Source organism: Erythrolamprus reginae, chromosome 8 (genome assembly GCF_031021105.1).
Source record: "Erythrolamprus reginae isolate rEryReg1 chromosome 8, rEryReg1.hap1, whole genome shotgun sequence".
NCBI lineage: Eukaryota > Metazoa > Chordata > Lepidosauria > Squamata > Dipsadidae > Erythrolamprus > Erythrolamprus reginae.
In genome coordinates, this window is record NC_091957.1 from 23,630,247 (window position 1) to 23,650,446 (window position 20,200).

Below are 20,200 nucleotides of genomic sequence, written 5' to 3' on the forward strand. Positions count from 1 at the left end.
GTGTTCAGTCCTGGAGACCTCACCTACAAAAAGAGATTGATAAAATTGAACGGGTCCAAAGACGGGCTACAAAAATGGTGGAAGGTCTTAAGCATAAAACTTCTCAGGAAAGACTTCATGAACTCCATCTGTAGAGTCTGGGGGACAGAAGGGAAAGGGGGGACACGATTGAAACATTTAAATATGTTAAAGGGTTAAATAAGGTTCAGGAGGAAAGTGTTTTTAATAGGAAAGTGAACACAAGGACAAGGGGACACAATCTGAGGTTAGTTGGGGGAAAGATCAGAAGCAACGTGAGAAAATATTATTTTACTGAAAGAGTAGTAGATGCTTGGAACAAACTTCATAGAAACATAGAAACATAGAAGTCTGACGGCAGAAAAAGACCCCATGGTCCATCTAGTCTGCCCTTATACTATTTTCTGTATTTTATCTTAGGATGGATATATGTTTATCCCAGGCATGTTTAAATTCAGTTACTGTGGATTTATCTACCACGTCTGCTGGAAGTTTGTTCCAAGGATCTACTACTCTTTCAGTAAAATAATATTTTCTCATGTTGCTTTTGATCTTTCCCCCAACTAACCTCAGATTGTGTCCCCTTGTTCTTGTGTTCACTTTCCTATTAAAAACACTTCCCTCCTGGACCTTATTTAACCCTTTAATATATTTAAATGTTTCGATCATGTCCCCCCTTTTCCTTCTGTCCTTCAGACTATACAGATTGAGTTCATTAAGTCTTTCCTGATACGTTTTATACTTAAGACCTTCCACCATTCTTGTAGCCCGTCTTTGGACCCGTTCAATTTTGTCAATATCTTTTTGTAGGTGAGGTCTCCAGAACTGAACACAGTATTCCAAATGTGGTCTCACCAGCATTCTATATAGCGGGATCATAATCTCCCTCTTCCTGCTTGTTATACCTCTAGCTATGCAGCCAAGCATCCTACTTGCTTTCCCTACGGCCTGACTGCACTGTTCACCCATTTTGAGACTGTCAGAAATCACTACGCCTAAAATCACTACTTCCAGCAGACGTGGTTGGTCAATCTACAGGAACTGAATTTAAACATGTCTGGGATAAACATATGTCCATCCTAAGATAAAACACCAGGAAATAGTATAAGGGCAGACTAGATGGACCATGAAGGCTTTTTCTGCCATCAATCTTCTGTTTCTATGCTTGGTTTCTCTCGTGACCGCTCGTATTTGCCTCCGAGGTTTGCCGGGACGCACCTTAACTCTGTTGTGGCTCTTAACTTTCTTGTGGCCAATTTCCTCACTTGACTTGCTGCATGTTTGCAGTGGAAGATGGGTCTTTGTTGAAAACCCAACAGCTTGTGTGTGTGTGTTTGTGTGTGTCCACGGGTGGGCCTCTTCTCTTGTATTCATTCATCCCGCATCTGCTTTCGTTATACCAGTATGTACGACAGCCCTTTCTCCCTCTTCTTTGCCATTTCTGATGTTTCTGGAGACAGTTCTGAGGAAGAAAATGAGGAAGAGGAGGAGGAGGATTTTTCTTATGTGCCATTTGGGTCCAGGTACTCTAGAAAAGAGTGTGATTTGCTTGTGTCTTCCGTCCTCAAATCCCTTCTCCCCCCCCTTGCCCTCCCCTGTTCAGCATTTAATTTCAAATCCCTCCCTGTTCATAACAACATTTACTCTTTCTCAGTAGGATGAAATCTGTTTTTCTTTCTTCTTTCTCCTCCACCTCCCTAGGCTCTTCTTTTAGTGCCAAATTATCTCAAGGTCGCTTTTGTGAGTCAGTACTTTGAAACCAGCTTTGCAAAGCTGGTTCCTTTGCACAAAATGTGATGCCTTGCACACACACACCACCCTGGTAAATCATCACCATGATGACTTAAAAAAATAATAAAAATATTGGCTTTTGTCTCTGGCTTGTTAAAAGAGCAGCCAGCCAAGAATTTTTATTTTGGATACAGTGGTACCTCTAATTATGAACTTAATTCGTTCCGTGACCAGGTTCTTAAGTAGAAAATTTTGTAAGAAGAAGCAATTTTTCCCATAGGAATCAATGTAAAAGCAAATAATGCGTGCAATTGGGGAAACCACAGGGAGGGTGGAGGCCCTGTTTCCTCCCAGGAGATTCCTAGAGAGGCTCCACGGAGGTTTCTCCCTACCTTTTCTGGTTACAGTTTCGGAGGCTCGGGTTTGTAAGTGGAAAATGGTTCTTGAGAAGAGGCAAAAAAATCTTGAACACCCGGTTCTTATCTAGAAAAGTTCGTAAGTAGAGGCGTTCTTAGGTAGAGGTACCACTGTATATTAAAATGGGGAAATATCGCCACCAGGATGGCTGTTTCCACCCACAAGAGAAGCTTTTGCCAGAGCAATTAAGGGAGCCATGGTTTCTTTAAGGGTTGTTCTGGCTTATTTGTTACATGTGAATGAGCCATTAAGAGGATTGAAATCCTCCAATGTATACCATCCACAACTTCCCCGATGCTTTAGGAATGGCCTCAGCTGGTGCCCAATGCAATGAAAATGGGACATGTTTGTGTAAATTTAATTTATCCACCCCTGATCTCAGCTTTTATAATTTTACATAATTGAGAGGCTAATTGAAAGCGTTATATAATTTTAGCCCGCATTGTTAGTTTACGATTTGTTATAATTGGGCAACTCGATTAAGCAAAGCATGGGCAAATACAGTACTTCTTTCTGTGAGCACGGCTGGTGTGATCTGGTAAGTTGCTAATCACATGGTCACTCCGTAAACACTCTGCATCCCCTTGAACTGCCAGATGACCAGCACATACATTTGTCGGGAATAATAACGGTGCTTTGTTATGCTTGTGGGGGAAAAAGCCTACAAGCTCATAATAAGCAAACATGTCTAATTGGGCTGTCCAAATAGTAATAATAATGATAATAATGATAATGATAAAAATAACAACAACAGCAACAACAGCAACAACATACACTACACAGTCTTAGACACTTTGGAAGTGTTTGACTTGTGATATTGTGATACAAAATCCAGCATATCAATCTCGTTTGCTTTGTATTACTGTGTTTTGTGATGATGATGATGATAATCCAAAATATGGTACATGCAAACATGATGTCTCTGTGTTTGCGCGTCTTTTAAAATGTCAAACAATGGCATCTTACAAACAAAATTGAACACCAATCCCTATTCCAAGAATACTTTGACCACAGGATCCAGTTGTCAATCACAATCAGTGGGCTTTTATTTTTGACTTGGGGCAGCACAAACTCCTTCCGTACATTCACAGACACACAGACACACAGAGTAATAGGGGGTACAGTGGGACATCACGTTTTCAGTCTCTTCCCCTTCGCACGCGCACACACACAGACACAAACACAGAGAGAGAGAGAGAGAGAATAATAGGTTGTACAGTGGGATATCATGTTCTCAATCCCTCTGCCTACACACACACACACACACACACACCAAGAGAGAGTAATAGGGTGATACAGTAGGATATCACATTCTCCGTTCCCCCTCCTCCTTCTCCAGGTGCCCAAAACGCCTCCTTGCAAGGATGTGCTCAGATTGCGGCCAATGCTACGTGGGCCTTGGAGTTTGGGTTAGACAAGACACCGAAACCTTGTAGTGTGGATGCAAACTTGATAGGGTCCGGTGGCCCTCAGCCAAATTTAAGGCCTTCTGGGGGTCGTGGCCATGGAACCTCTCCTGATTTGGGGATGATTCACTCCCTGCAGAAAAGACGATTCTGGGTTTTAGCTGTGAGGCCGCGATGGGCTTGGTTATGCCAAGGATTAAGATTCTCCCTACCAGCAGTCCTTACGGACGCAGTGGCTCAGTGGCTAAGACGCTGAGCTTGTCGGTCAGAAAAGTCGGCATTTTGGCGGTTCAAATCCCTAGCGCCGCATAACCGAAGGAGCTCCCATTACTTGTCCCAGCTTCTGCCAAACTAGCAGTTCGAAAGCAGGTAAAAATGCAAGTAGAAAAATAGGGACCACCTTCGATGGGAAGGTAACAGCGTTTTGTACACCTTCGGTGTTGAGTCATGCCGGCCACATGATCTCGGAGACGCCTTCAGACAGCGCTGGCTCTTCGGCTTAGAAACGGAGATGAGCACCGCCCCCTAGAGTCAGGAACGTATGTGCAAGGGGAACTTTTACCGTATCCACCCACCTCTTGGGAGAAGGGAGTCCATTCAGTGGAGAGGAGGCAGTTGTAGGGACTCCTATGAGCAAGCTCTTTTCTCAGAGCCCCCACCAAGGTGCCCTCTCCCCATCGCTCCCCAGGAACCACATGGGTATCCTGAAGGCCAGGATGCCTCTTGAGTGATGATGGCTGAGGAATCAACAGGCAAGACGGGGCCGGCAAGCTTTATGGGAATTCACAGGGGCTGTGTGCAATCCAGGGATGAGCCTTGCCCAATTCCATGTTTCCGTCCAGCGGAGCCCTCCCCCCCCCCTTCCCATCCATGGTCCTTCCATCCCTTTCTTCTCACTGGCTTCTGGAGGCCGCTCTAGCCTTTGGATTCAGTGGCGCCCTCTTGCCCTGTTTTGCTTGCCAGTGGCGGAGGCTCCGGCGGGGCCAGCGTTTCCGACTCGTGCAGCGACCATTTCGCCATTGAGACGTGCAAGGAGACGGAGATGCTAAACTACCTCATTGAGTGCTTCGACCGAGTGGGGATTGAGGAAAGGAAAGCGCCAAAGGTATTTGACCTCTCTCTTCCTCTCTCCCTCAATTTTTGTCTTGTTATTTTTCCTTGATTCCCTTTAGGTGATTTTCCTTTCATTAAAAATGGGCTCTGTGTGTGTGTGTGTGTACATTACATGAAATCTGGACTTTATAGGTAACTCCCCATTTTTTGTGTGTCAGTGTTTTTCAACCTTATCAACTTTTAAGATGTACGGATTTCAACTGCTAGAATTCTGAGGTTGAGGCACCCCCCCTTCTCCTCTCCTCTTTCTCTCGCTGTCTCTTCCTCTTTCGCCCTCCCCTCTCCCTCTCCCCCTTCTCTTTCCCTCCCTCTGTCTCCCTCCCCTCCCTGTCTTTCTCCCTCTTCCCTTTCCCTCCCTCTATGTCTTCCTTCCCTTTCTCCCTCTTCCTTACACTCCTTCAATCTTTCCCTTTCCCCTCCCTGTTTCCCTCCCCCTTCTCTTTTCCTCTTTCTCCCTGTCTCCCTCTCCCCTTCTTTTTCCCTCTGTCTCTCCCCCTCTCCTCCCTGTCTCTTTCTCCCCCTTCCCTTTCGCTCCCTCTACATCTCCCTTCCCCGTCTCCCTCTTCCCTTTCCCTCCTTATCGTTCCCTCTCCCTTCCCTGTCTCCCTCTCCCCTTCTCTTTCCCTTCCTCTGTCTCTCCCTTCCCTTTCTCCCTCTCCCCCTTCCCATTCCCTCCCTCTTCTTCTCCCTCTCCTCTTTCCCTCAGTCTCTCCTCCTTCCCTTTACCTCCTATACCTTCTCCCTGTCCCCCTCTTCCCTTTCCCTCCCTCTGTCTTTCCCTCTCCCCTCCCTGTCTCCCACCCCCTTCTCTTTCCCTCCCTCTGTCTCTCCCCTCCCAGTCTCCCATTCCCTCCATCTCTCCCCCTCTCCTCCCTGTCTCTCCCCCTTTCCTTTCCCTCCCTCTATAGCTCCCTTCCCCATCTCTCTCTTCCTTTCCCTCCCTGTCTTTCCCTCTCCCCTCCCTGTCTCCCTCCCCCCTTTTATTTCCCTCCCTCTGTCTCTCCCCTCCCAGTCTCCCTCTCCCCCTTACCATCTCCCTTTCTCTCCCTCCCCACTCCCTCTCCCGCCCTCTCCTGGGAGTTGTAGTCCACCTGTCTGAAAGTTTGCCAAGGCGGAGAAACATTGCTCTAAAGGGTGAAAGATGGGCTGCTTTTCTCTATTTCTGCCTCTTCTAGATGTGCAGCCAGCCGGTGGTGAGCCAGCTTCTGAGCAACATCCGATCCCAGTGCATTTCCCATGCAGCTTTGGTGCTCCAAGGATCCCTAACGCAGCTGAGGTCAGTAGGACAGGAGGCCACCAAGCGATCCTTGCTTGATCTCCCCTTTCGGCCTCTCGGGAATCTGCCCTCTCGAGGCAAGCCGAGAACTACTTCTTTCACAGACCTTGGGCTTCAGGTGACTTTTTGAAGCGCTTTGTCTTTCGCACTCAGGTCAAACCAACAGCAGTCGTTGTTAGTCCCGTATATGCTCTGTAGGAATCTCCCCTTCGGTTTCATCCAGGAATTGGTGAGGACAACTCACCAAGACGAAGAAGTCTTCAAACAGGTAAAAAAAAAAGAGGTGTTCTGTCTCAGCTAAGAACATAGCAAACACACAGTTTGTCCAAACTATTTAAATCAATAACTGTCTTAGTAGAAGTCACACACACACACGAACCTAAAGGCAGTCTTTTCTTGCAAAAGCCCAACTGTTAATCGTCATTAATCATCATTAATTGTCATTAACAGTAGGCATAAGTTCAGAAAGTCTTAAATCATAGAATAGCAATTAGTCTTTGATAGCTCGCGAAGTTTGGCAAAAGGCCAAGAAGTTGTCTTCAGTAAACACACGGAACACACAAATTTCAAACGTTGTTTCCTGCAGCTTCTCGGATGACTCTGCTGTCCTTAAGTAGACTAGGGGAGTGGCCAATTAGTCCTCTTGAGGAGACCTCCTCTTGAGTAACCACTCCTGTCTCTTAGCAGCCCTGTGTGCTCATGCATCAAGAAGAGGAGAAGCCTCTTCTTCCTCATCACTGCTATGAGGTGCTGGAGGTTCCAAAGGCCCTGGCTGAACCTCTGTCTCTGGCACTGAATCCTCGCCATCTTCCCCACTATCTGACTCAGGTGCTGACTGCACAGGCCACTAGCACATCACCAAGTTGGTCTGCTCTCCAACGGGATCCGCTATCAGCTACACAGGCTGCTGGTGGGTCGCAAGAGGCTAGCCTAGTTCTTGAGCTCCATACATGCCACAGCCTGAGCAAAATCAATATGTTGGTGGAATCTTGAACTATTCTTGCACATTTGTAGCCTATTGAAATAATTTTTTTTTCAGAATTGAAGATTTTTTTTGGGCACCTCAGGCTGCCCTTAGTTGGTTCATTCTTAAGATGGCTCTTTTCTCCAAACGGATGCTAATAAGCCACCTAACTCCTCTTGTTTTCTTTCTTTCAAAACAGATCTTTATACCTATTTTACAAGGGCTGGCTCTTGCTTCAAAAGAATGTTCCTTTGATAGTGACAGCTTTAAATACCCCCTGATGGTGAGTATCGGAAGTAACTGCTAGTACAGTGGTACCTCTACTTACGAACTTAATTCGTTCCTGACCAGATTCTTAAGTAGAAAAGTTTGTAAAAAGAAGCAATTTTTCCCATTGGAATCAATGTAAGAGCAAATAATGCGTGCCATTGGGGAAACCACAGGGAGGGTAGAGGCCCTGTTTCCTCCCAGGAGATTGCTAGAGAGGCCCCACGGAGGCTTCTCCCTGCCTTTTCTGGCCATTTCCTCCCAGGAGATTCCTAGAGAGCCCCCACAGAGGCTTCTCCCTGCCTTTTCCGGTTACAGTTTCGGAGCCTTGGGTTTGTAAGTGGAAAATGGTTCTTGAGAAGAGGCAAAAAAACCTTGAACACCCGGGTCTTATCTAGAAAAATTCGTAAGTAGAGGCGTTCTTAGATAGAGGTACCACTGTACTGTGTAAGATGAAGGCTTAAGGTTTTGTGGCAGACCCTCTCTCAGCAGGGTGTAGATAGCGCGGCGCGTAGGGGCTTGCATAATGGAATGCTGGAAGTTTTTAAGAAGATCACCTCTTGTCTGAAGTGGTGTCGGGTTTTGTTCCTGAGCAGGGGGTTGGACTAGAAGACCTCCAAGATCCCTTCCAACTCTGTTCTGTTCTATTCAGTATCCCATTTGCAGTGTCATTAAATGGTGGCATAGGTTATTAATTTACAGAAAGGAGTTCTGAATCTTGCGCTTCCCTTCTCTTTTCCTCCCTCCCAGGCTTTAGGGGAACTCTGCGAGATCAAGTTTGGGAAATCACATCCTGTCTGTAGCTTGGTAAGTGGAGGAAGCAACAAATCCTTGCAGGATTCTGCCAAAAGAATCCCACTCACTTTTGAGGAATCTTTGCTTTTTCCAGGTGGTTTCTTTGCCTTTGTGGTTGCCAAAATCTCTAAGCCCCGGGATGGGCCGAGAGCTCCAGAGACTCTCTTACCTTGGGGTATTCTTCGGCCTCTCCGTCTTTGCTGAGGATGATGTAAGTACAGAGAAGAGCAACAAAAACAATTAGGGGATTCGAAGATAAAACACATGAAGAACAGTTGCAGGAACTGGACATGACTAGTTTGATGGAAAGAAGGACCAGGGGAGACATGAGAGCAGTCTTCCAATATCTCAGGGGTTGCCACACAGAAGGAGTCAACTCCAAAGCATTTGAGGGTAGAAAAAGAAGCAGTAGGTGGAAACTAAACACGGAGAGAAGCAACTTAGAACTAAATAGAAATTTCCTGACAGTTAGAACAATTACTCAGTGGAACAGCTTGCCTCCAGAACTTGTGAATGCTCCAACACTGGAAGTTTTTAAGAAGATGTTGGATAACCTCCCTGAAGTAGTGGCCTAAGCAGCGGGTTGGACTAGAAGACTTCCAAGGTCCCTTCCAACTGTGTTATTCCAAGTGTCTAGTGGCGAGCTCAGACAGGAAGTAAAGGCCTCTCATGAAGTCAAAGAGTGGCTTATCAAATCAAACAATTGTTCTGAGTGAAGCACACTGACCATTTGAAGGGTCCTTCCCGCTAGTTACCAAGGTTCCTTTTGGCTGGGAAAACAGGTGTTCTGAGTTGGCACAGGGCTTGCCCACTTTTAAAGATCTGTGGACTTCAACTCCCAGAATTCTCCATCCATCAATCTATGCACACCTCCCTCTAGCTTGGGGGCGTGGCTGGCTGGGGTATTCTGGGAGTTGAAGTCCACAACAGCCCTGAGCTAGAGGAAGGTGTAATGTCCTCGTGAAAATGAGCCAGTCTGGGAAAGAGCATAGGAGGAAGGCTGGCAAAACAAATGCACCAGTTACTTTTCTTCTGTCTGGGAGGGTTGGGGATTAAAAAGAAAGAGCAGGTTATATTTGAGAGAGGAGCACAAAATGGACCCAATTGTGAAGTTTCCTACTCAGGAATTGCTCATAGAATTGCCACTCACTGATGATTCTTGCCTTGTTTTTTTCCCTTTTCAGCCTAAAGTTGTCGAAAAATATTTCTCTGGACCTACCATTACTTTGGAAAACACGCGGGTCGTTAGCCAGTCGTTGCAACATTACCTGGAATCTGCCAGGGTAGGTGTGCTGAAGGAGCAAGTTCAGGTTTTTGCTTTGGGGTTTTTTTGTGGGGAAGGGAGGTCAAGGGCTCACAGAAATTGAGAGCCCTGAATTATTCAGTCATTCAAATTTATAGGCCTCCCATCTCCTGACAGATTCAGGGCAGCATACAATAAAAATTATAAAATTTAAAACCCCAATATTAAAAGCATTCATACCTCTCTCATTCATTACTACTGGCTGGAGCAGAGTGCATCGCTCAATGGCTCCAGTCCTGCCGGCAAGACCAGGAGGGTGGGGCCCGTGTGAATCTCTGGGGGGAGTTGGTTCCAGAGGACCGGAACCACCACAGAGAAGGCCCTTCCCCATGGCCCCGGTTGGCTGATGGGACCTGGTGAAGCCCGACCCTGTGGACTCTAATCGACGGTCGCTGGGACATGTGAGGCAGAAGACAGTCCCGTAAATAATCTGTTCCTAAGCCATATAGGACTTTATAGCTAATGACCAACACCTTAAATTGCGTTCGGAGACCAATCAGAAACCCAGTGCAGCTCGCGGAGTGATTGAGTTATATGGGTGTATGGAAAAAAAGTGCAGGAGGATATTAATAGGATGTTAAATATATGATGGACAATTACAAAGGAAATGGTGGTATTAGTTAAAAGGAATGAGAAGGGAAAATTTAGAGAAATAAAAGAAGCAGTGATAGAAAGCGCTCAGGTGGTAATAGTCTTAGGCTGGAAGGCTGCGACAAAATAGACAATACAAAACTGCTATCAGTATATGGTGGATCATATTCAATTTGAGATTATGGATAAGAGGATGAATTCGGCCAATGATATTGATCTGCGGGAACTGATGGGACAAGGTAAGAGGATATATGGTCAGTAGAATTCGAGACCAAGCTATAAGGAGTAATATGCAAATTGATATACTGCTCTTGAGTTAAAATGGTATATATAAAATACGCCCCCATTTTGTTGGAGGGGTGCAGATGTTGTCTGGTGGTGGGCACTTAAACACTGAGCACATTGTTGTATGTTGTATGTATGTTCCATGTTATAAAATCAATAAATGTTTTTTTTAAAGAGTTAAATGGGTGTATCAGGGTACACCCATAACAGCTCGTGCAGCTGCATTCTGGACTGGCTCTAAATGTTCTTCAAGAGTAGCCCCATGTAGAGCACATTGCAGCAATTGAGCCTCAAGGTGACGAGAGCAAATTAAAATGGGAGGAGAATTCCTTCCCTCTCCTCCACTCCCTCTCTGCATTTATCTGTCTTGTGAGAGATCGTACTGCTTTAAGAGGTGTAAATCCATACCATCTCAGAATAATCTCTCCCAGACTACATTTAAGGGAATCCTTGTGGCTTCGGGCTGTGTTTCTTGGGGATGTGTGATACCTGCCTAAAGGTGAGCTAAGCTGCATCCTCAGTTCCTTTCTGTCTCTCCCCCCCCTGCTTTTTTAGCAAGAGTTATTCAAGATCCTGCACAGTATTCTGCTCAATGGAGAAACACGGGAAGCTGCTCTCAGCTACATGGCAGCCGTGGTCAACGCCAACGTTAAAAAGGCACAAATGCAGGTGAGTTTCCCATCCAAATTCCTCCTGATGTTTTATACACAACTTCTTTTTTTCTCCCTCCCGGACTTTCCCAAAAAAGTAGCCAACCGGAAGGGAAGAGGAAAAAATTCAAGCTGTAGGGATCCTGTTTTATAGCCTTTTATAAAGAAAATAGTATGAAGGATACTTCAAAGGTGTGATGACACTGTCCAATTTTCAGATACCCAAATCGTTTTGTTCGGCTTTTGATATCCACCTGACTAGCTTCTGATATGAGAAGCACTGATGATGTTGGGTAATAAAACATCTTCAAGAAAAGAACTACTGTATTTTTTGGAGTATAAAACACACCTTAGTTTTGGGGGAGGAAAATAGGGAAAAGAATCTGCTTACCAGATTCATCTGGCTAGTGTCCTTAGCTATCACATTATTTTTTCCCCTGGTTATGGCTTTTAAAAAAACATTACTTGCAGAGAGTAACAATGAAAGAGCTTGCAAGCCAGTAAGAGCTGGCAACATCATTAGCACTTAGAAAGAAACATTTGGAGTAAGTAGAGCAATGGAAAAAACCCTGCAAAGACTTAGGGCTTGGAAAACATTCTTTGCAGAGAGTAACAATGAAAGAGCTTGCAAGCCGGTGAGAGCTGGGAACATTGTTAAGCACCTGGTTAGGGCTGGAAAGAAACATCCAGAGCAAGTAAAGCAATGAAAGAAACCCTGGAAAGTCTTAGGGCTTGGAAAACATTCTTTGCAGAGAGTAATGATGAAAGAGCCTGCAAAGTAAGAGCAGGGAAGATCATTAGCAGCTAATTAGGGGTGGGTGGGGGCGGGGGGGGGGAAAAGAAAAAAAAAAGAGGGAAGCTACATTCAGAGTATAAGACGCACCCAAATTATCAGCCTCTTTTAGGGAGGAATAAAGTGCGACTTATACTCTGAAAAATATGGTAAGCTCAAAGAGCACCAAGGACCCCACTATTGGCCTCCTCTTCCTTCCCACAAACCTCATTTCCTACTAGCAACTGATGATGTTACCTAGTTGGGTCATGAAACGTCTGCAAGAAAACAACCCACCTCAGGGAGCACCAAGGAGTTATAACTATTTTCCCTTATTGACACCCACCTAAATAACCCAGCAGGCCTTGGGGGTGGGTGGGATCCATTCAAGTCCTAACCTGGCTCCTTATTTTTTGGCTCTTGGCTCTCTGCAGGCGGACGATCGGCTGGTGTCTACAGATGGCTTCATGCTGAACTTCCTCTGGGTGCTACAGCAGCTGAGCACAAAAATCAAACTCGAGACGGTCGATCCGTCCTACATCTTCCATCCTCGGTGTCGAATCGTGGTGCCCGCGGACGAAACGCGAGTCAAAGCCACTTTGGAGGACGTCAGCAGCTGGATGGTTGAGCTGTGTGAGTTTAAAAATAACTTCCTGCTTCCAATCAGATTACACATCTGTCTTTGGATCGAGACCTTTCCTGGAATCTGCACTAGGTCTTGCTCATTTGATTTGTGTTGTTTTCTGTTTCGTTGTATTTTAGGTGTTTTTATGGGGCGGGGAGGATTGGGTAGAACCATCTTTAGTCAGTATTTCTCAACCTTGGCCATTTGAATAAGTGTGATGAGAGCTAAGTAGCTTGAAATAGATCTATACTAGTCTCCCTTTATTTCTTTGCTGGTAAAATTTATTTGTCTGTCTGTCTATATCATCTATTAATTGTGTTGTGAGCCGCACTGAGTCTTCGGAGAGGGGCGGCATACAAATCTAATAAATTATTGTCTGTCTGTCTGTCTGTCTGTCTGTCTGTCTGTCTGTCTGTCTGTCTCTCTCTCTCTCTCTCTCTCTCTCTCTCTCTCTCTCTCTCTATCTATCTCCATCCATCCATCCATCCATCCATCTCCTATCTGTCTGTCTGTCTGTCTATTTATTTATTATTTGTTTTATATGCCGCCCCTCTCCGAGGACTCAGGTCGGCTCACAACATATAAAAGAGCAATGCAGTACAAATACAAATCCAATTAATATGAAACCCACTAATCTAACCTAAAATCCCCATTATTAAAAATCAATCATAACCACTCAACAACAACATACATAACATCCGTCGGCCAGGGGGCTAGAGTCTAATGGCCTAGCCTGGCGGCATGGATGAGTCTTTAGACTCTTGCGGAAGGCAGGGGCAATAGGAATCCCTGGAGGGAGTTGATTCCAGAGGGCCGGGGGGCTGCCACAGAGAAGGCCGCCAAGCGATATTGTCTAGTTGGCAGGACTTAACCAGCCTCTGGGATTCATGCAGCAGAAGGCGGTCCCGCAAGTAATCTGCCCAGAAACCAATCGGTAGCCAATGTTGGACTGTTGGAGAAACCTGGGCATCCCTAGGATTGCCCATGACCTCTCGTGCGACTGCATTTTGCACGATTTGTGGTTTCCGAACACTCTTCAAAGGTAGCCCCACGTAGAGAGCATTGCAGTAGTCAAACCTCGAGGTGATAAAAATATAAACACAAAAAATAGTTTGCCGCAAAAGCGACTGCCTGTGAAGCTCCTGGATTGGGGGTGAAAGGCAAAAGAGGAAGCAGTATGCCCTGTCCCATATTTGGGTAGACCAAGTTGCCCTGATAGGCCGGTCTCACCATAAAAAAAAGAAACAATAACACTTGAAGAAGTTTGGACTACAACTCCCAGAATTCCCCAGCCAGACATGGAATTCTGGGAGTTGAAGTCCTCACATCTAAAAGTTGAAAAGATTTAAGAAACATTGATAGTTTCCATTGACCGCTTCCTCATCCATAAAAACATCTAAAATACAATGAAGCGCGCGTGGGGTGGGGTGACATTTCAAATTAGGAAAAGGGACCTGATACAGATTCTAGGAAAGCTCTCCATGCAAATACGTTTGGCTGGGAAATTTTGGGAATTGATGTCATCCCCGTCCCCCCCCCCTGAAAGTTGCCAAGGTTGAGAAGTGTTGATCCTAAGGGATCCTTTGATGTTTGAGATTTTAGGAAGCGTTCCTCTTGTGTGTGAACATTTGTGACCTCTGACTTCAAAGAGAAGGGACTGAAAAGGGACTGTTATTACCATATTTATCGCTCCATAAGACACAACTGATTATAACACACAGTCCTATTTTTGGGCCCCGTGCGCCTCGTTTTTTTTAGCCTCCGTGAACATCCTGCGCTCGACTGAAGGGTGGGTGGCTGGACGGAGATTTCACGTGGAGGCCGAAAACAGCAAAAGAAAGGGGGCCAGTGGATGGGCGGGGCTTTGGCAATAGTTGTTCTGCAAGACGCACAGACATTTCCACGCATGCACAGTGCTGGAAACTCGGCAAGCGCAGAAGAAAAAGAAAATTGACAACCCCCCCCCCCCCAAATTAATAATAGTAAAAAGATGGCGTCCATGGACCGGCACCAACAGATCTGGTTCTGTGATGTTGTGACATGACCAACGGCTTGCTACCAATTCTGTATAACTGGTGCGGACTGGGAGGAATCCACCTCTGATTTCCACCCACTTTGGGGAGAAAAAAAGTATGTCTTATAGAGCGAAAAATACGCTACTTTTTAAATGTCGAATCTCTTGCCAATTTTTTTTCATTTCCACATTTTATTGTAGGTGATCTGTTTGGATACCGCTTGTTCTTTTCATCAGGATCTTTCCATGTGTTTTGTTTTTCCTTGTTGCTCTCCGAATATGAATTTAATATCCTCATTAATATTTTTGCACTGCCGACTTCCTGAGGAGTTGCCGATAATTTACAAAATAAAAGTCTTGCCACTCCATTAGTCCATTAAAAAAATCAAGGGCAGTATCTGCATTTTTTTATAACTTGGAAGAGAGACTGGTATGGAGTTTATACAGGGAGTCCTGGACTTAACAATAGCTCATTTAGTGACAGTTTAAAGTTGCGACGGCATTGAAAAAAGTGACCGTTTTTCACATTTATGACCATTGCAGCACCGTCATGGTTAGGTGATCAAAATTAGGACATTTGCCAATTGACTCGTGTTTACGACGGTTGTGGCATTCTGGGAGGGGTCACATGATCCCCCTTTGTGAGTTTCTGACAAGCAAAGTCCCTGGGGAAGCCAGATTCACTTAACAACTTAACAAGTGCAATGATTCACTTAATCAATAAAGTATCAAGAAAGGTCGTAAAATGGGGTGCAATTCACTTAGTTAATGTCTCTCTTAGCCACGGAAATTTTGGTCCCAATTGTGGTCATAAGTCAAGGACTATCCGCATAGTGTCCATGAACTAACTTTCTTTCTTTCTTTCTTTCTTTCTTTCTTTCTTTCTTTCTTTCTTTCTTTCTTTCTTTCTTTCTTTCTTTCTTTCTTTCCCTATCATTTTTGTCATTTCGTTTTGCATCCTGAAGGAAACTGCTATGAGGGAGATGGTGGTTAGGAAAATGGATGGATGGAGGGATGGATAGATGGATGAATAAATTAATAAAATAAAATTTGGTTTGTATGACAGATAAGATCCCTGTATCTTCTGATACATGTGTTACATTTCCTCTGGATTTTCTACCTTTTCATTTACGGCCTGTTATTTTTCTTTCCGCAGCCAGGGATCAGTCTCTCTTCTCTGAGCCAAAATTCCCAACGGAATGTTTCTTTCTGACCCTCCACGCCCACCACCTCTCCATCTTGCCGAGTTGCCGTCGATACATCCGTCGACTAAGAGCCATCCGGGAGCTGAACAGGTGACCCCCCCAAAATAAAATAAAAATAAAAATGCATCTTTAAGTCATTTTGGGGGACATAAGCAAGACTCTGGCAAGGAAATGATGGCGGTATGTTCCCATATCTAATGGGCTGCTACAAAGAACGGTTGGTGGGTTTCTACCTATTCTCCAAAGCACGCACCGGAGGGTAGAACAAGAAGCAATGGGTGGAATCTAATTCAGGAGAGAAGCAATTTAGAACTAAGCAGAAATTTCATGACAGTAAGAACAATAACCGAGTCTTTGGAGAGGGGCGGCGGCATACAAATCTAATAAATAATAGTAATAATAACAACAACAACTGTATTGTTACTGTATTGTTTTTTATTATTGTAAGCTGCCCTGAGTCCTACGGGATTGGGCAGTATAGAAGTAAATTGAATAAATTAAATTAAATTAAATTAAATTAATAAATTAAATTATCTAGTGGAACAACTTGGCTCCAAAAGTCGCGGTGCTCCATCATTAGTGGTTTTTAAGAAGAGACTGGACAAACACTTGTTTGTAATGCTATTACAGCTGCGCAAGCAGTCATGGGTCTTCCCAGATACACCCATGTTTCGTCAACACAACCAACTACATTGGTTGCCGATTAGTTTCTGGACACAATTCAGAGTGTTGGTGATGACCTAGAAAGCCCTACATGGCATCGGACCAGAATACTTAACGGGACCGCCTTCTGCTGCATACATCCCAGCGGCCGATTAGGTCCCACAGAGTTGGCCTTCTCCAGGTCCCATTGACCAAACAATATTGTCTAGCGGGGCCTAAGGGAAGAGCCTTCTCTGTGTCGGCCCCGCCGCCTGGAATAAACTCCCCATGGAGATTCGAACTGCTCCCACCCTCCTCGCCTTTCACAAGAGCTTGAAGACCTATCTATGTCGCCAGGCATGAGGTAATTAATGTATCCCCTTTTCTGACCATTAAAGTTATGAGTGGGTATGATTGTGTATTATCGATTGTTTTTAAGATAATGGGTTTTAGTTACAGTTGTAATCATTAGATTTGTTTTATATTGTTTTATTGTTGTTGTGAGCCTCCCTGAGTTTTCGGAGAGGGGCGGCATACAGGTCTAACAAATTATTATTATTATTATTATTATTATTATTATTATTATTATTATTATTATTATTATTTATATTCTAAGAGTCTCCTGCTTGAGGAGCAGGGGGTTGGACTAGAAGACCTTCAAGGTCCCTTCCAACTCTTGTTAGTCTGTTAAAATAAAGTTGTGGCACTGAGGCAGTATTAGGTTTATTTTTATTTATTTATTTATTTTATTACTTAGATTTGTATGCCGCCCCTCTCCGAAGACTCGGGGTGGCTCACAACACGTGGAAACAAATCATAAATAATCTGACAAATAAAATATTTAAAGATTTAAAAAAGACCCCATATACTAACAGACATACACACAAGCATACCATATATAAATTAAACATGCCCAGGGGGAGATGTTTCAATTCCCCCATGCCTGATGGCAAAGGTGGGTTTTAAGGAGTTTACGGAAGGCAGGAAGAGTAGGGGCAGTTCTAATCTCCGGGGGGAGTTGGTTCCAGAGGGCCGGTGCCGCCACAGAGAAGGCTCTTCCCCTGGGGCCTGCCAACCGACATTGTTTAGTTGACGGGACCCGGAGAAGGCCCACTCTGTGGGACCTAATCGGTCGCTGGGATTCGTGCGGCAGGAGGCGGTCTCGGAGATATTCTGGTCCAATGCCATGAAGGGCTTTAAAGGTCATAACCAACACTTTGAATTGTGACCGGAAACTGATCGGCAGCCAATGCAGACTGCGGAGTGATGGTGAAACATGGGCATACCTAGGTAAGCCCATGACTGCTCTCGCAGCTGCATTCTGCACGATCTGAAGTTTCCGAACACTTTTCAAAGGTAGCCCCATGTAGAGAGCATTACAGTAGTCGAACCTCGAGGTGATGAGGGCATGAGTGACTGTGAGTAATGAGTCCTGGTCCAGATAGGGCCGCAACTGGTGCACCAGGCGAACCTGGGGGTGGGGATGGTGCGGGACGGCATTCCGTGTGCAGCTCTGCATTCCCAATACATGTTCACGCCCGTGTGAGATTCTTCTTTCTGCGCATGCGCAGGAAGCCACAACTTGTGTGAGGAGGACGCTTGCATATGTGGAGATTTTGCCGATTTTCGGCGGCTTTTTTCTTCCATGAAGCAAAAAAATGCCAACAATTGGTGTAATCTCATGCGCGTGCGTGTCCTCACAAGTTGTGGCTTCCTGCGCATGCACAGAAGCTGAATCTCACACGGGCGTGGGTGTGTTGGGGATGTGGAATTGCGTACACGACCGCACTGGTAGTGGCGATAGGGAACCCCTGCCTGTGCTGAGGCGATATTCTAAGCTAGTCTTCTTCAACCTCGGCCACTTTAAAATGGATGGATTCCCGCTTAAAAGGGTAAGATTACAGTATATGTTATATTTTGCATGTTTGTAGAAATATATGAATATTCATTTCTGACAAGGAAGGGAATACAGTGGTACCTCTACTTAAGAACCTAATTCGTTCTGTGACCAGGTTCTTAAGTAGAAAAGTTTGTAAATAGAAGCAATTTTTCCCATAGTAATCAATACAAAAGCAAATAATGCATGCAAACCCGCTAGGAAAGAAATAAAAGCTCAGAATTTGGGTGGGAGGAGGAGGAAGAAGAGGAGGAGGACGACAGTCCCTGCCGAAAGAATAAGGTGAGGTGAGGGGAATAAAAAAAATCCAAAACTTTAAGGCAAAAAAAAAAAAAGAGGGACTCTGAGGCGGCAAGGAGGAACACGCGCTTCTCATCTGCCTCCCATACACTGCGCCAGAGAGAGAAACCCAGGGGGAATGGCAGGAAACTGGCCTGGCCTTAGTGCTGTTCTCAAATTTCCTGGGAAATTTTTCCAGGCTCCGGTTCTTAAGAAGAGGCAAAAAAATCTTGAACAACCGGTTCTTATCTAGAAAAGTTCTTAAGTAGAGGCGTTCTTAAGTAGTGGCGTTCTTACCACTATACTTCATAAGGACCTATGGAACTGTATAATTTCTTATATGAATCCAATGACCTGTGAATCAAAAATGATTTATTATATAACTGTGTAATTATTGTTTTGACACTTTGTTTTATTGCTGTTTGTAACATAAAATTTGAAAATAAATAAAACATTTTTTTTAAAGAAAGGATGGATTCCAACTCCCAGAATTCTCCGTGCTGGCCGAGGAGAATTCTGGGCGTTGAAGTCCACCCCTTTTAAAGCGGCTGAGGTTGAGGAAGACTCTTCTAGGATTATTTATGTAGTGAGAAGAAGAAGGAGGGAGGGAGGGAAGAGCTGTCTGATTTGTATGCGTAAAGGAGCTTCCTGCGAGGTGTAACGGCGTGCCAGCCTTTTTATTTATTTATTTTTGTCTCTCGAGCCCATGGAGGTTGGCATTTGCAGAGCTCTGGGCAGCGTTGAAGTGCGATGGGAACATGGTGTGCCTAGATGAACTTGGCACGCCGTGGCATGGCGGCTCCAGATGGCTGTGGGAGGTAGCGAAGGCGGTCTTTTCTGGGTGAGCTCATGCATTGTGGGTACATTGCCTTGTGCGGGAAGCCAGGCTCAAAAGAGCCTCCTTAGAGCTTGCCAATGGCTCCATTGTTGGAACTCGGTTGAGTAATCAGTTGGCAGAGCCTGGCTAGAGCAGGCCGGCATAGATGGCATTGTGGGAGCAGCAGCCCAGCTGACGGAGGGGGGGGGGCAGGAATAAGCAGCAGAGAAGTAGGGGGTGGGTGAGTGGGGTAGACGCCCAGAAACCCTGAGAAGGAGAAAGAAGCCGATGGATTTGTTATGTCATATAGATTTCCTGCTTTATGATGATGCGCTTTTATAAGCCTGCGCCTTTTTAAAAGAGAGAGGCCTTTCCCCTCCCAAGGATTGTAAGCTCAAACGTAGCCATGGCTTTATTAAAACAGCCGAGCACAACTGACTTGAAATCCCAATGTTTTGAAGACTTTTGTTTAGAAGTCAAAAGCTGGGAAGAAAATTTCATAGGGTCTGCAACTTCTAACCTGGATGTGGGTTTTGTGTGTGTGTAAGCTGTGCAGTGTTAGCCGAATCTGCAGACACACCCACCCCTCCACCTCCCTTGTTTTGCCAAAAAAAGTGGGATTTTGATGCTTTTAAAAAAATTGGTGGTGCATTGTTTTAATGGCTTTATTTTAGGGCAGCGAGAGGAACCTGCCTCGCTTTACATAAATAAATGCAAATAAATAAATGCTTCAGCCATCCCACGTTTGCACAAAAGCTTTTCAATTAAAACTGCACTAGGGTTTTTTCATTCATATATATATGAATGAAATCTCCCTTCCTTTTCATTATCAGCGAAAATACATAGACACACACATATGCGCATGCGCTCTCACGCACACACATTTTAAATTGGGGTTATCCTTTAAAATACAAATGAAAACAAAGGTTTTAGGGAAAGGGAAAAAGAAGGAAAGGAGAAGTGTAGGGTAAAAAGAGAAAATTGATTTCTAACATTTTTTGGCACAGTAAAATAGAATCGCAGCCTCACCTTTTTAATTCCACTATTTTTTCCGTCATTCCTTGTAGGTTTTCTTGACTGTTCTGGCCTGGAACACTCCTCCTTTTGGTGTGGAAAATTTTAATTTATTCAAA

The 20,200-nt window shown here is 44.8% G+C and overlaps 1 protein-coding gene across 3 annotated transcripts in view; it reads left to right on the forward strand.

Annotated features, from left to right (window-relative positions):
• The window catches only part of UBE4B (ubiquitination factor E4B), a 70,045-nt gene that overhangs the window by 32,036 nt on the left and 17,809 nt on the right, over positions 1 to 20,200 (forward strand). For 2 of the 3 annotated variants that reach the window (XM_070759296.1, XM_070759297.1), the window contains exons 8-17: positions 4,536 to 4,677; positions 5,861 to 5,961; positions 6,115 to 6,229; positions 7,125 to 7,208; positions 7,943 to 7,999; positions 8,082 to 8,198; positions 9,172 to 9,270; positions 10,722 to 10,835; positions 12,023 to 12,221; positions 15,384 to 15,522. In XM_070759296.1, coding sequence (XP_070615397.1) covers positions 4,536 to 4,677; positions 5,861 to 5,961; positions 6,115 to 6,229; positions 7,125 to 7,208; positions 7,943 to 7,999; positions 8,082 to 8,198; positions 9,172 to 9,270; positions 10,722 to 10,835; positions 12,023 to 12,221; positions 15,384 to 15,522 — 1,167 coding nt within the window. Of the gene's footprint in view, positions 1 to 1,421; positions 1,542 to 4,535; positions 4,678 to 5,860; positions 5,962 to 6,114; positions 6,230 to 7,124; positions 7,209 to 7,942; positions 8,000 to 8,081; positions 8,199 to 9,171; positions 9,271 to 10,721; positions 10,836 to 12,022; positions 12,222 to 15,383; positions 15,523 to 20,200 lie in introns of all 3 variants that reach the window. The other variant, XM_070759298.1, reaches the window with a different exon arrangement.